Source organism: Fusarium redolens (assembly GCF_020744475.1).
Source record: "Fusarium redolens strain MPI-CAGE-AT-0023 chromosome Unknown BKA55scaffold_7, whole genome shotgun sequence".
NCBI classification, from domain to species: Eukaryota; Fungi; Ascomycota; class Sordariomycetes; order Hypocreales; family Nectriaceae; genus Fusarium; species Fusarium redolens.
In genome coordinates, this window is record NW_025763670.1 from 2,554,416 (window position 1) to 2,567,965 (window position 13,550).

At 43.6% G+C, this 13,550-nt stretch overlaps 6 protein-coding genes across 6 annotated transcripts; 3 read left to right on the forward strand and 3 right to left on the reverse strand.

Moving 5' to 3' along the window:
• Positions 1-2,767: 2,767 nt before the first annotated feature.
• Positions 2,768-4,124, reverse strand: BKA55DRAFT_567434 (uncharacterized protein). The gene has a single exon (XM_046192739.1). It carries the CDS (start codon positions 3,980-3,982, stop codon positions 3,185-3,187), a length of 798 nt encoding a protein of 265 aa, XP_046050622.1. The 5' UTR covers positions 3,983-4,124; the 3' UTR covers positions 2,768-3,184.
• A 281-nt stretch (positions 4,125-4,405) lies between these two features.
• On the reverse strand, positions 4,406-6,044 carry BKA55DRAFT_593931 (major facilitator superfamily domain-containing protein; the record flags this gene model as incomplete). The annotated part of the gene is made up of 4 exons (XM_046195609.1): positions 4,406-4,729; positions 4,785-5,081; positions 5,145-5,518; positions 5,579-6,044. 4 exons carry the CDS (start codon positions 6,042-6,044, stop codon positions 4,406-4,408), a joined length of 1,461 nt encoding a protein of 486 aa, XP_046050623.1.
• A 701-nt stretch (positions 6,045-6,745) lies between these two features.
• Positions 6,746-7,948, forward strand: BKA55DRAFT_675523 (uncharacterized protein; the record flags this gene model as incomplete). Its single annotated transcript, XM_046198074.1, has 4 exons — positions 6,746-7,124; positions 7,182-7,356; positions 7,415-7,636; positions 7,689-7,948. Exons 1-4 carry the CDS (start codon positions 6,966-6,968, stop codon positions 7,946-7,948), a joined length of 816 nt encoding a protein of 271 aa, XP_046050624.1. The 5' UTR covers positions 6,746-6,965.
• Positions 7,949-8,245: 297 nt separating this feature from the next.
• BKA55DRAFT_539210 (uncharacterized protein) lies at positions 8,246-9,278 on the forward strand (the record flags this gene model as incomplete). The annotated part of the gene is made up of 2 exons (XM_046190107.1): positions 8,246-8,327; positions 8,626-9,278. The coding sequence occupies 2 exons, from the start codon at positions 8,246-8,248 to the stop codon at positions 9,276-9,278; spliced, it is 735 nt and encodes a 244-aa protein (XP_046050625.1).
• Positions 9,279-9,697: 419 nt separating this feature from the next.
• On the forward strand, positions 9,698-11,952 carry BKA55DRAFT_567439 (uncharacterized protein). Its single transcript, XM_046192740.1, has one exon. It carries the CDS (start codon positions 9,925-9,927, stop codon positions 11,674-11,676), a length of 1,752 nt encoding a protein of 583 aa, XP_046050626.1. The 5' UTR covers positions 9,698-9,924; the 3' UTR covers positions 11,677-11,952.
• Positions 11,953-13,525, reverse strand: BKA55DRAFT_738063 (uncharacterized protein). Its single transcript, XM_046201385.1, has 4 exons — positions 13,272-13,525; positions 13,066-13,172; positions 12,328-12,999; positions 11,953-12,263 (listed from the first exon to the last, which is right to left on the reverse strand). The coding sequence occupies exons 1-4, from the start codon at positions 13,362-13,364 to the stop codon at positions 11,993-11,995; spliced, it is 1,143 nt and encodes a 380-aa protein (XP_046050627.1). The 5' UTR covers positions 13,365-13,525; the 3' UTR covers positions 11,953-11,992.
• Positions 13,526-13,550: the final 25 nt, after the last annotated feature.

A 13,550-nucleotide genomic window follows, 5' to 3' on the forward strand; every position in this document is an offset into this window, starting at 1 on the left:
ACGCTCTCGTTAGAATCAAAGGTTTCCAAATTCCCCCATTGTTTATGCTGTTGTGTATATCCAATCATCAAGATTATCTTCCCTTTCGCTCTCTTCAAAATCCTGGTAATCATCTTCGCTGCTCTCGAGGTCGCCATTGGATTCGCCATCGGATAGACTGTCAGCGTCGTCACTTTAGAGGGTTTCGAACCCGAAAAGATTTATAGTAATGCTGTACTTCTTGTGCAACATAGTTATACATACATACGTATTGTGACGGTTGTGGCAAGCATTCCAGGGTAAGAGGTCTAAGCTTCGTTAGTGGGGTCAGATAGATATCTGTAGTAACAGATATAAAGGGACAGATTCCCTAGTGTGACGGTTGGGGTTTCCAAACAGGTAAGCTAATCCGTAGTGACTCCGTCTTGGCGCTTGCGAATCGAATCCCTTAGTCCGTAGTGACCGTGTGTGATTGGTGAAGAATGTGGGTAATACGTGACATAGCCGCCAGGATCGTAATAATAAAATAAAAGCTAAATTAATAAAATAAACTATAAAATAAGGATTTAAAGTACTTATATTTTCTTATAAAAGCCCTTAGTAATATACTACTTATAGTAATATATATTAAAGTACTCTTAATACTTATTATTACTCTTACTAAAGGTAATACTATTTAAGTAAGTAAGGTAAGGGAAAACTCTTTTAATAGTATTATTATCTTTATTAATAAAGTAAAACTTAAAAGTAAGTAATAATATATATTTTAGTAATAGTAATAGTAGCTTAAGTTTATTATACCTTATAGGTAGTATAAAAAGCCTTTTTATTAGGGGCTTTATTATAATAATAACTATAATTAAGTTAATAAAAGTAAAATATATATTTAAGTTATAAAATAACTTATATAAAGTAATAAAGAGGAAAGCTAACTAAAGCAGACTTAGCTAAGGGATTTAATGCCTTAAAGAATTTAAAACTAAATATAATAAATAAAAATATAAAAATAAAAAAACTAAATATAAATTAAAAGATAATACTTAAGAGTTAATAAAAAAGCTTAAGTTTTAAAAATAAATCTAATAAAAAGAGTTATTATATAAAAGGAAATATTATATATTAAGTAATTATTATAATACTTAAAAAGAAAAGGAAAAAAAGAAAATCTTAAATTAAAAAGAGATTAAATTTTATAAAATATATACTTAGTAATAAATTATATTATTATATAACTAGATTTTTATAATTTATTAAAGCTATTACTGCCTGCTAGTATTATTATAAATTACTAATATAATATAAAACCTTAAAATAAAAATCTAATTAAAAAAAACTTATAATTAATATAATAACTTATAAATAATTAAATTAATAAAATATAAACCAATTAAGGTTATAAAATTTTAAATAAAGTTACTTTCTTAAAAAGGAGATATAAAATCCTAATTTATAAAAAAAAGAAATTAAACTAGTAATAGCCTTAAAGTAATAGAATCTTATTACTGTAGAGGGGTATATTAAACTGCTAGGTGCTAATTAGTAGGGCATTTTAGTTAAAGGAGCTGCTTTTCCTAAAATAAAAGAATTATATAATATTTTATCCCTCTTTTAGAGATTAGCTAGGCTGTATCAGAAAGGCCCCAGCCAGACAGTTCAATTAACCCAGGGACGGTTCAACACTTCTGGTTTAATATAATAGGTGATTGGCGAACATGGTTGTGACTGACGATTGCCCCGTGAACTAGCTTCTCGAACAGGGGCAGATATTCCTCTAGTTCCAACGCTGAACATTCTGCCGAACTGCAAGCCATGAATACATGTTCACCATATAATGTGGTTTCCAGACTTCCCGAGTTACAACGTCGGCCCACTTGCTCCAGGACCGCCGCTCTGCGTTGTACTAGGGGTGGTCTCTCTACTCGATAGCGACGGAACAATTCTCTCGCTTCGCCAAGCTGGCTCCGCAGATAAAGATATTGTAGTAGCATTTGAACTGAATTGTTGAGAGCAAACAGGGGGAGCACGTTTGTCATGTTCCTAGGCTATCCGATAGATAGTGTGTTCCAACATGCTGTTCAATTGCAGCGCCACCTATAAGACCCATTTATCGTAGGCAAGAAATTAAAGGCCAAGAACCAGCTTTTACGTTATTCATCCCGATGAAGGGCCACTGATGTTGTCGTCGTATGAACTTAGATTGATTGGGTCCGAGGTCGCATTAGTTCCTGCTTACCACTGAGTGGTATGCAGCATTTGCAGACTAGGCCCTTATAGTGCTGTTATAATAGCAAATTATAATAAATAAAAAGCCTAACCTTTTAAACCCTTAGGTATTAAAAACCTTAAAAATAGTACTTAAGGCTATTTCTTAATTTAAATACCTTAAAAGATAAATTAAAAGGTATTATAGTAGCTCTTTAATACTTATATTAAAGGCTATTAAGTTATATTCTAAAAGAATAAAGACAATAATATATAAAATAATACTATTAAAGTCTAAGATATAAACTCTTTAATAGTCCTATAAGGCTCTTAGTAAGCAGCATAGGGCAAAAAGAGCTTGCTTATAGTATAAAGAGAAGATAAGTATAAATAAAGGTAGGGAAGTAATTAATTAAATAGGTATTATTAGGGAAGTAGTAGGCAAATCGTTAAGAAGTAGTAATTAAAGAGAGTCAGCGTGAGCAAAAGAGAGGGGTTATAGAACATGCGGCAAGATCGGCTATAATATGAGAATATGTTAGAAAGTTATTATAATATCTAGGGAGGAGTATATAAAGTAATTAAACGAGGTTAGATGCTTTATTATAGTTTTATCTAATATTCTATGTTGAGGGTTGAACTTCTTGATCCTTTCACTGATTTGATCCACTTGCTGATAGTGTACATTATGTGTTTTCCAATTATGTAGCCCCCTACATGAATGCTGAATTGTTGATAGTTGCTAGGCGCATAGAGGCTGCCTTGAACCCTAAAAGGAGAAGGGATACACACAGAACAATGGATATAAAAGTTCACCTAAAATCTGATACATCCATTCTAGAAGTAGCTGCATAGATGGGAATGGAATGGATCGTCAGCCTATCCAGGCTTGTCTTAGGCAATACCATGCAGTACCCTTCTATCTGTAAGAAAACCCACGTTATTATTATTTTATTCACCTTTTACAGCCGGTCCTTAGTAATACTTTGCCGAATCAACTCCTTTACAGGCTACCGGTCACTACATTCCGGACGCCATTAATAACTAGCCAGCTAGCGACCAATGAATGGAACCAGGACCCGAAAGGTGTTTCAACCAAGGTGGGTGCCTCGTCACGTCGCCTCCACATCCAAGTCTCATTCACAAAGGTGACGATGTGCTCATCAGAAAACACCACTTCGGAGAGAATTAGGCCACGAGGCACATGTCCTTCGTAGGATGGCGGAGCCTCAATCATTAGTTCGATCCTCTCTGAGCCTGGCACCTTACCCGGTCCTTGATAGGTGACCTTGTAAGCGCCATTCACAGCGTCGCCCCTCGAAAATGCGAGGCGTTGGATCCAGTCGCTGTCGAAGGTACGCCTTGCCTGGACATCTCTGGTAAATAGACGCATCAAAAATGCTTGAGGTGTAGAAGCGAAGGCGAGCTGCGTTGCTCTGGAATAGGCTGTCATTAAAGGCGACGGATGTTCAATAATGTCGGCGTTGGTGCCGATAGTTGCAGGGAGTTTAAGTGCCGACGTCGGTATCTGTTGCGATACCACTCGCTCATATGCCACCACCCACTCCGAGTCCTCTGAGTTCAATTCCGGAGGAAGACTGTAAGGTTTTTGAGGTGGCTCAATGCTCCCCTTGTCCCTCGCGTCTACTGCCAAGTTGTCGGGTGGGATTCGGCCTTGAATTTTGCTTGTGTGGTTCGAGACATTTCTCAAGAAGCGCAGCGACACGACGATCGAGACCAAGGCTGGGAGTATGGTCAGAGAAATGGTGACGGCGCGACTCTGTAGAAAATATTGAGGCATTTAACAGAACGAATGGGGGGATGCAATGACGATGCGTACGTTAGAAATAATGAGACTAGAAAGAAACCATTAACTCTTAAGGGCGACCACAAGAAAAGGAAAGGAGAAGGATTTTTATTAACGACATCGAGCATACGGATTGTCGGCGGTTTATCAACGAATGAATATCCGAGTGTCCCGGCTAAATGTCAGCACGGAGAAAATATTCAACCGGGACCGCTGTTGGTAGGTAGTAGTAAAATGACAGGCCAAAAGTCTGACATATCCCCGCACACCACAATACCACAGAATCAAGCTAATGATGTATAAGACTTGTAAACAAATACTCGCAACTCTAGCCAGCATGCCCTCTAACCAGTTCTTTTTCCCTCGCCTTGATTGGTTGGCAACATATCCACAGTCCGAGAAAAGAGTTGAAGTACTCTAGCCCTTCAATGATTCGCCAAATGATCCCTCGTATCCGTTCTGCTCCAAATACAAGCGGAATTGTGCGTCTTCGCTCTCAAGCTCCTTGTCCTTGTCTGGGATCAGAAACCAGGCAACAAGTCCACCTACAGCGGCAAAGGCAGCTCCGATGAGAAACACGGCTTGAATGCCTCGTTGTTTATCTGAGAAAGAGTCTTGGATGGGTGTAAACGTCTGTGTTCCAATAGCCGCACCAGCTTTGCCCACTGCTGCAGCAAAACCTAAGAAGTGTCCTCGAAGAGGTGTTGGAAAGGATTCTGCGGCACAAAGAAACGTGGCGACCTGTTTTACAGTTAGTAAGTTCTCAGCAGTTGCGCTATCAATAGTTGGTACTTACACCAGGACCCATCTCTCCGAGTGCATTGAAGATGCCATAAAGCACGATGAACAATGGAAACACGGACTGAATCGGTGAAAGTGCACCACCAATGATGAAGCCTAGAATCGTCCAGCCAAGAAAACCCAAGGTCATGGTTTGTCTGCGACCAATGCGATCCATAAGTAGCCCTCCGATCACACAACCAGGAAGATAAAAGCAATTAACAACTGTGCCAAATCCAATATTCTGTTGGAGGGTGTCGTGAGGATTCAATGTAGCGATGATTGTCGAACTGAAGATTCCGAATGGGTATGTCTGTTATTTATATCAGCAATGTAAAACTTAGGCATGGCTCATCAAATCTTCAGCAATACTCACCACAAAGTCGTAGAAGAACCAAGCCAAGGATGTTCCAAGCATCGGCTTCCAATATCTCTTGATTACAAGCAGATACGGTATGTCTTGCTTGATTGCATGTTTCTTATATTGCGTTGAGTCAAACTGACGAAGTCGAAGGAACAGAAGAGCTACTGGCAGGATGAACCCAATACCAAAGTTGATTCTCCACACACCGTCATTGACATGTTGATGGTAGGCTGCGAGCACGATCAATGCTACTACGCCTGCAATAACGAAACCGAGATCGATGGAAAAGTCTGTTGCAGCAGCGACCAAAAGTCCACGTCGGCGTCGCACGTATGAGGTTTCGTCTGAAGCTTCAGTACTGCCTGTACCACAAGTAGGGTATTCACCTGTCAATGCCATAAGTTAAATCTTGTCATAAAAGAAAACAGTTTATTTTCTCTCCTTACCACCAGCACCAAATCCTGCAACGCCTCTTCCAACAATCATCATCCAGAACATGCCAAATTCAGTTTTGCCATGTGCTGCTGTCGCGAGTATAATACCCAGTACCAAGAACAAGGTAGCAAATACAATGCCAGTCCGTCTGCCAAGTCGATCAATGGCGTAACCAAAGAAGAGCATGCCAAGAACCTCGCCGATGAGGAATGCATTGGAGAGCCGAGTCTTGATCGAGCTGGAAAAGCTGTTCGGGTATAACTTGGCAAAGACGGGATTCATGTACCCGATAATCTGCGCGTTGTATCCATCAGAGAATAGAGCCAGACCGCTTGTCAGCACCGTTGTGATGGCTGACATGCGAGACTTGGTGGTGATATCAACGTCTGTGGCATTGATAACAGTGTCGTTTTTGAAGGATTCATCGTCCTGATGGCTCTTCGTAGCAGGCGTATCTTGAGAGGCCTTGTTATCCATGATACTGATCTTGTAGTGGACAGCTTTGAAATGGTCTTGTTTGGAAGCGTCTATCTTAGAGTTTGTTCAAGAAGTTCTTGACTTTTATATATGTAGAGCGGACAGCGTCTCGGACTTGGGATCCCAAGGATGTCCTTGACTCTGTAGCTCCCTAGTTCAACCAATGCCAGCATTGTTGGAAATACAATCCAGGTCAAAGACAGACTCTGGCGTGCCCTGATTATGGAACATTATTGGATGTTCTTACCAAATTCATTATCTTTCTCAAAAGCCGATACCTCAGTGTGGGCACGTGGGTAACGTTCTTGAGTTTGGTTGGGTTTGATGGTCTTCATATTATGAAATGGTTGCCGATACCCTGAGGAAGACTTGACGTTTATCCCCGTATGGGTCTCCGTGTTTTCTTACCGTAAAATAACCCCAATTCCCGTCTAATCGCACTTGGCTTTCGTTTAAATCCTGTAGGTCTGATTGGAAGTGGGCCATGCTACTGTATCAAGTCGAATGCAGACTTAGAACAGTGTTAGTTTCGGTTACTCGGCATGCTACAGTTGCATTTTTCCCACTATATCTGCGTACATGCTGTGATTGCCCTGTCTTATTGCTTGGAGCAAAAGTGCCCGTAGCGGGAGACTAATGCAGCTAGTGAGCGATAGCCGACAGAAGTCGATATCTTATCTCGAGCCGAGTAGCGAACAACACATGGCTTATGTCGAATAATATTACACAAAGAGCCACGAGACACGCATTTCAGTGTGACTTGGAGACCAGAAGTTTTGGAAACATCATAATAAATATAAGTATAGGAAATGCTTGATCAGATCGATCATTCTGCTGAATTGCACTCGGGAAATCAAGACTTTCTTGTTCCTTATCAAATCCAGACTTTTCGCTTATACTCATTACATACAACCTTTCAGGATGGTGGTCACCGATGATCAGATCTCCTTCTTCAAGAAGAACGGTTACTTGATTGTCCGTGATTTACTGCAGCCTGAGCAAGTCAAAGATCTGCAATCGTGGGCCGAAGAAGTCCGCAACTGGAAACCAACTGAAACTTCAGAATTTATGCCCTACGAGGTTTGAGATTTCCCCGGAACGCGTTGACTGTAGAGGAAGAAATTGATTGTGGAATAGGAGGTCAATGACAAGGGCCAAACAGTTCTCTGTCGAACTGAGAACTTCGCCGATTGTCACAAGGGTTTCAGCAATCTGCTACGAAGCCCAAAGCTGCTAGGCCTTCTGAACGATCTCGCAGAAGAGCCTATGCTTCTGTTCAAGGAGAAGATCAATTACAAACTCTCTGGAAGCGGTAAGCAGCATGCCCATGGAAATACATCCATGCTTGCAAGGAACTGACAGCCTAACAGGCGGTTTTGCACCTCATATTGATGCTGTTGCTTACACGCACATCAAGGATGTTAAGCACTTGACAATTTTACTGAGTGTCGATCCTTCTAATATTCGCAATGGAGGACTTGAGGTTGTTGATGGGAGCCATGAGATGGATGTTCCTATTAATAAGGCCACCAACTGCATCGAGTCGACCTGGGTTGACTCTCACACTTGGACTCCGGTTGAACTAGAAGCCGGCAAGTGACCCATATTCCGTACTCATAGTATCTTGAACTGACCCATACCAAGGCGAGCTACTCATCTTCACTTCCTACCTAGCGCATCGTAGTGGTGCCAACAAGAGTAGCTCTGACCGCAAAGCTATCTATGCAACTTACAACCGTGCTTGCGAGGGGGACCTGCGCCAGGGCTACTACGAGCACAGGAAGCAGGAGTGGCCGGCTACGCATATGCGAAAGGCTGGGAAGTCTTATGAAACGGGGGCATTAACCTATGGCTTTGGATCTCCTATGCTCAGCGTGGATGCTGGAAAACAGGTTACATTTTAAGTGGCAGCATCCGATAAGGACAAAGACATGTGATTGTCTAGCTCGGTTGACTTTAACTTTATTGAAATCATCTTGGTTTTATTAAGTCTTGTGTCTAATGCTTGATTAAGTTGTAACTTGCAAAACAAAATATTCAACATATCCAAAGGAGGACTAGACGTGGTCCGTAAGGCAGAAACATGTTATCGCAAGGCGGTTCCTCCGTGGTGTCTATCTGTAAATCTGTAATATCTCGAACGACGGTTGCATTTCGAGGCATAAGAATGCCGCATCCATCCATCAATCGATCAAACCAGTATGAATCAACTCCACATGAGCATTGCCGCAGACTCCACTAGAGATTTCCAGGGCCACTACAGGGGCATTATATCAATGGACTGTAAGTGAATGGCTAGCCTCGCTGCCAGTACCTATCTGCCCCACTCCAAGCGACAGGCGAGAACCGAGAGCCGAGAACCTTGCGTTCGTGGATATGCAACGCATGGGGAACCATTGGCTCCGAAATCTAAGATTAGGCATGGTGAATGTACAGGTTGGGAATGACCAGTCGCGTGGACTAGTAATACTCGTGAAAGCATCAAAGATTTATGAGTTGGTTATAACTTGAACCTGTTTTCCCACCATATCAGCACTTCATTTCAACCTGTGAATGATACTCACTTGAAAGTCTACAATAGTCAACGCAGTCATGGAACTTCCGAAAGTCCCAACGCCATCTTCCGTGGCCGAGTACGTTATATCAGTTCTTCAAGCCTCCGAAAACACACCCTACATTGGAGAACCTATATCTCAACTCCAGCATTCTCTCCAATGCGCTGCTCAAGCTGCCTCTGCATCACCACCAGTGGACGAAGCCACACAAGTTGCCGCATTGCTCCACGATATTGGGCAGTATGCACCCGCCAAAGACCTTCGTAAACTCACCGGAGGAGAAGCCGAGAACCTCGGCGGACAAGCAACATGCACAAGTGTAGGGAGAGTCGGGCACGAGACATTGGGTGCACAATTTGTTCTTGCGCTCGGGTTTTCTGAGAAAGTTGCTCGCCTTGTGGAATCACATGTTGCTGCTAAGCGGTATTTGTGCGCAGTGGATAAAACGTACTTGAACAGGCTTTCCGATGCAAGCAAGAAGAGTCTTGCTTATCAGGGTGGACCGATGAGTGATGATGAGAGGGATGAGTTTAGTTCCGATAAGTGGTGTGAGGAAATGTGCCAATTGAGGGTATGGGACGATGAAGCCAAGATCGAGGGCCTTAAGGTCAGGGACTTGGAGAGCTGGAGACCAGCATTGGAACGGCAGCTAGAAGGAAGACAGGGCAACATGATATAGGTACATAAGTTCTGCATAACATTTATGGTGAGCATACGTTATGCATACCTCTGTTCACTTCGGATGTTTTAGTGCGACATGTAACTTTCTTGAGCTTGAGATGTATTCCATGTGAACTCTTATAATCCTAAGGACTACAACAAAACTTTTAACGTGCTAAACCAACACTACCTACAGAGATATAATTACATTTAACTATTAATTAATAATAACCCCTAATATATATCTTCTCTGAAGTGTACATGAAATCGCGTTGCTCTTTTCCGCTTGCAGGGTAGTTTGGCATCGAGCAGCACAAAGTGGGGAACAGTGTGGAATAGGTAGATAACAAATCGGGAGATAAGCAGCTCGCTTACAGATAAGGACACTCGCTTGTAGATAAGCCCCGCTTTCATTGCTTCTTCTCTGAGCCTATCAAACACCCACATGGCTATGGCTGGGGCATGATCTGGGGCTTGCAAGATCTCATAATGCGCAAGGCCCGTGACAGGGAATGAATGGGGTCGACGATATCATGAAACTCTACATCTCGTTACAACCACTGCAGCAAAAGCTCGGCACGTAGCCGACCCGCGTTGAGATGTTGGGCCAACTTTAGTGCCCTCCTTTCCACTCCATCAAAAGTCTTGACGGCAACACGACAACCATGCAGAATACGAGACACCAAGGCTACCGTGGTCGGGTCCGGAGTGGCTGTCTGACTTGTCGAGCTCGGAAAGTCAAATGTGACGAGGCCAAGCCCGTCTGTAATAACTGCACAAGGTTACAACGTCAATGCACATACAAACCCCGGAGAGTCTTTCGGCAGACTGCCAGCGCCGACAACTCGCCACCAGGCCTACCATCATCATTCCACTTTGAGGGTATAACTCAAGCATCCGAGGCACATGAATACACTCAGATCCACTCAAGTCCTTCACTCACTGAAGACTACGAGGTCCAAGGGTCATCAAAAGTGCTCTCAACTGAGAGCACGAATCAAACCCCCTTTTTATACGAAGGCAGGACTAATGTAGATGTCACTGCTTGTTTGCAAAAAGCTCTTCAATACCGAAGTTCAGTTCCTATCGTGGATGACAACTCCTGCGAGCGCGATGAGTCGCCATTGAACTTGATATCACGAGATATTGAATTGACTACTACACTCGATATTCTTACCCTGCGTACCCAGTCTCCTTATATGACAGACCTGTTCCTCGACGCAGTGGAATGCCCCGGTGTCACGCCATTCGATCCTCTTAACTGGAAACTGGCAAAACAACATATCGTACACCTGGGAAGGTCATGTCTGGCTATTAGTTCCGGCATCACAGCCGTCTCGACTTTATGTAGTGGACAGGTCTTGGCCCTTTCCACGTCTGAATCACTCTCTCACTATCACTCCGCGAGGAAGAATGTTGAAGAGCTCTTGGAAGATGACGATAAGGACTTTGACCTTGCCTTGGTGGCCGTCTTCTTGTTGTGTGTGTTTGAGTTGATCCATTCTGGAGATATCGCACCATACCTAAGAGAACCAAGCTTGATCTTCACCCGGAGGCTGCAGGCTTGGCCACAGGCTCAATCTTCTCACTCGGAGCTTTCCACCCGTATTGTTACATGGTTGAAGATTCTTTATTCAGCCTCCTTTCGAGGTGGAGCAATGGGCTTGCTATCTGAAAGGGTAGTCAGTCTTCTCCCCAATTTCAGTGGCCCAATACCGAACCTCAAACCTCCCGTCGAAGATAAGTCAGAAATATCCAATCATCTATACGAGGTCTTAAGCGGCCCGATCTTCGACTTCTACTGCCAACTTCAAACGCTATCCGGAGAGATTGCCAAACTCTCACTCTACCATCGTTCACGCACGAAACGTAAAGATCAGCAAGAGGTAGTCGAGCGTATGGCAAGTTTAAAGTCCCGGCTTCGAGGTCTATGGGAAAGACGGTGCGCCACGCAGCGTCAATCCCCGGAGCATTTACGCTCCCAGATGGTTCCCCGGATCGCAAACATGATTTCGAGTCTCATTAGTATTTGTGAGGCTGCATATCATGCTGAGTTCATTGATATAGGCAGACAACTAGGCGATCCTGTGTCTCAGTCGCCAGATTCGACAGACGCCTTGCACAGGATTAAGAAGATTTTGGAAAGCAACTGTAGTGGCGACGACGAGGGTAAACCAAGCGGTACCAATCCTGCTTATCTGAGACCATTATTTCTATGTGCTATAGAGAGCACAGACAAGGAGCAGACCGATTGGGCTGTGGAGAAGCTTGCTGAGATACAGAATCGTGTCTATCGAGGAGAGTTTTTCTCGGCGTTTGCGAAGGCACTTTCAGAGGCACAAACACGTAATGACAGAAGGGTTACCTCGAGATATTTCTGTATCTGGTACTTTGGAATTACGCCACCATTTCTATAGGTATAGTTCGGGCTGAGGAAGATTTTTCAACTGTCAAAAGCTGAGAACCTGGAGCCCGAAGATCTAGACCTAGAATCTTGATGTCCCCGGCAGCTTTTGTGAGAGCAATCTTGGCCAGATGCCTTCTGCAAGGACTAAGCAGCAAAGGCAATTGATGGTATAACAAATGAAATTAATCAGTTTGGCAGGAGGCGCGCAAATTGGACGCTGTCATACTCCAAATAGTTTGTTTTAGCTTCTAGTATTTAAGTTTATAACTCTTAATCAATCAATCTGGCTCTGGCAATGATGCTACTAGTAAAGCCTGGAGCTCCCCTTACAAAGTTCCATTTTCGACCAACAGCTCCTCTGCCTCTAGCATTGGTTTTGGTCGTTTTGGAGCCTTTGTCTTATCTAGCTTTGCTGCAAACTGCGACTCCAATGCCCCGGCCTTTTGAAGAAGCACCTTACAATTAGCACAAGGAGCCATTAACTTCTTCCAAATATCACTAGTAGAGTATTCGTCATACTCGGGATACTCCTCCTTTTCCATAAATTCGCTTTTGAGAGCGAGGCCTGTCATTGAGGTTTCGTTTTGTTTTTTCTCTCTGAGATTAGACAAGGAATCGAGTTAGCAATGGAAAATAATCTCCGCGATACGAGCATACATACCCCAAGAATCTGATAGCGAATGGGTAAGTCTCGCCACAGTTTCCGAACGGTACCATCGCGCGATTGGCATTGTTCATGTTGGGGGCTGTCTTGTCTCTGAAGTCGTTGACCTGAACCATGGGTACCTTCTGACATTTGAATAGCATGTTGAAACGAGCCTCTTGCGCACGCTCCCTCCACGCTCCCGTATATGTGGCATTTTCCTTTGTCGTGTCAAACTTGTCCCCCGCGTTGGATGCTCCCAGAAAGTATTGCCCCCAGTGTTGCTTGGTGCTGTTGTCGACTTCGAGATACCATGTGCATTGGAAAACGAATGGCAACTCACCTTGACCTTGAATACTGGGCTTCCACTTCCAACCTGCATCTATTTCACCCGCGATACGTGAACACCAACGGCCGTAGACTGCTGTGAGAGGGAGGTAGAAATTGTTTTTGTCAGCAGCGGACGGCGCCGGCCCCAGGAGGCTAAGGAAAAGACCGAGTAGATCGAAAGGACACCACCAGTCCGGTACTGGGCCGATAAAGGTCTGCAAACTTGGCTTGAAGGACCAACCACTGACAATGAATCTGGATGACTTTACATCATCCTTGTTCCAATCTGGGTCCAGAAGTCGTGCAATATGCGACGATGGTTGTTTTGTAGGGTCCTTGTACAGACTCCCGTCCGGGAGACTGTTGCATTGGTCAGTCACTGGGCTATGAGGTTGATAAATGTAGGTAACAGCATGCAAGACTTACGAAAGACTGATCAAGCGGTTGTAAATTTCCGTGAGGAGAGAACGTGAGTCTTGATCTCCGGGCTTAACCCCACCCGCGTCAGCGGTCTTCTTCATCCAATCAAGGATCTACTACTGCATTAGCCTCCAGCTGATCCTAAAACTCTTGAGGCATGCAAGAGGGATGGAACCTAGTCCAAAGATCTTGCTAGCACCCACGGTACATACCTGGTCCCGATTCCATTTATAAGCTGTACGGAACCACCTGTCCTCTGGCTTTGTTCCAAAAGGTGCCAGAAGGGCGAACTGTGGGCTTGCCATGCTTGGTGTTCTTGGTAGATGCCTGAATAAAAGTGAGACGAGACTTAATCATCAGGATGCATACTGTCGTTCGTGGATAAAAAGAACAGTTTCGCTTTTAAAACTGTTGCGTACCATTTCGCCCCTCCTCCTTCGATATACGCACGTGACAAAGGTTTGTGCATAAATTCAGGCTACTGTTCTTCG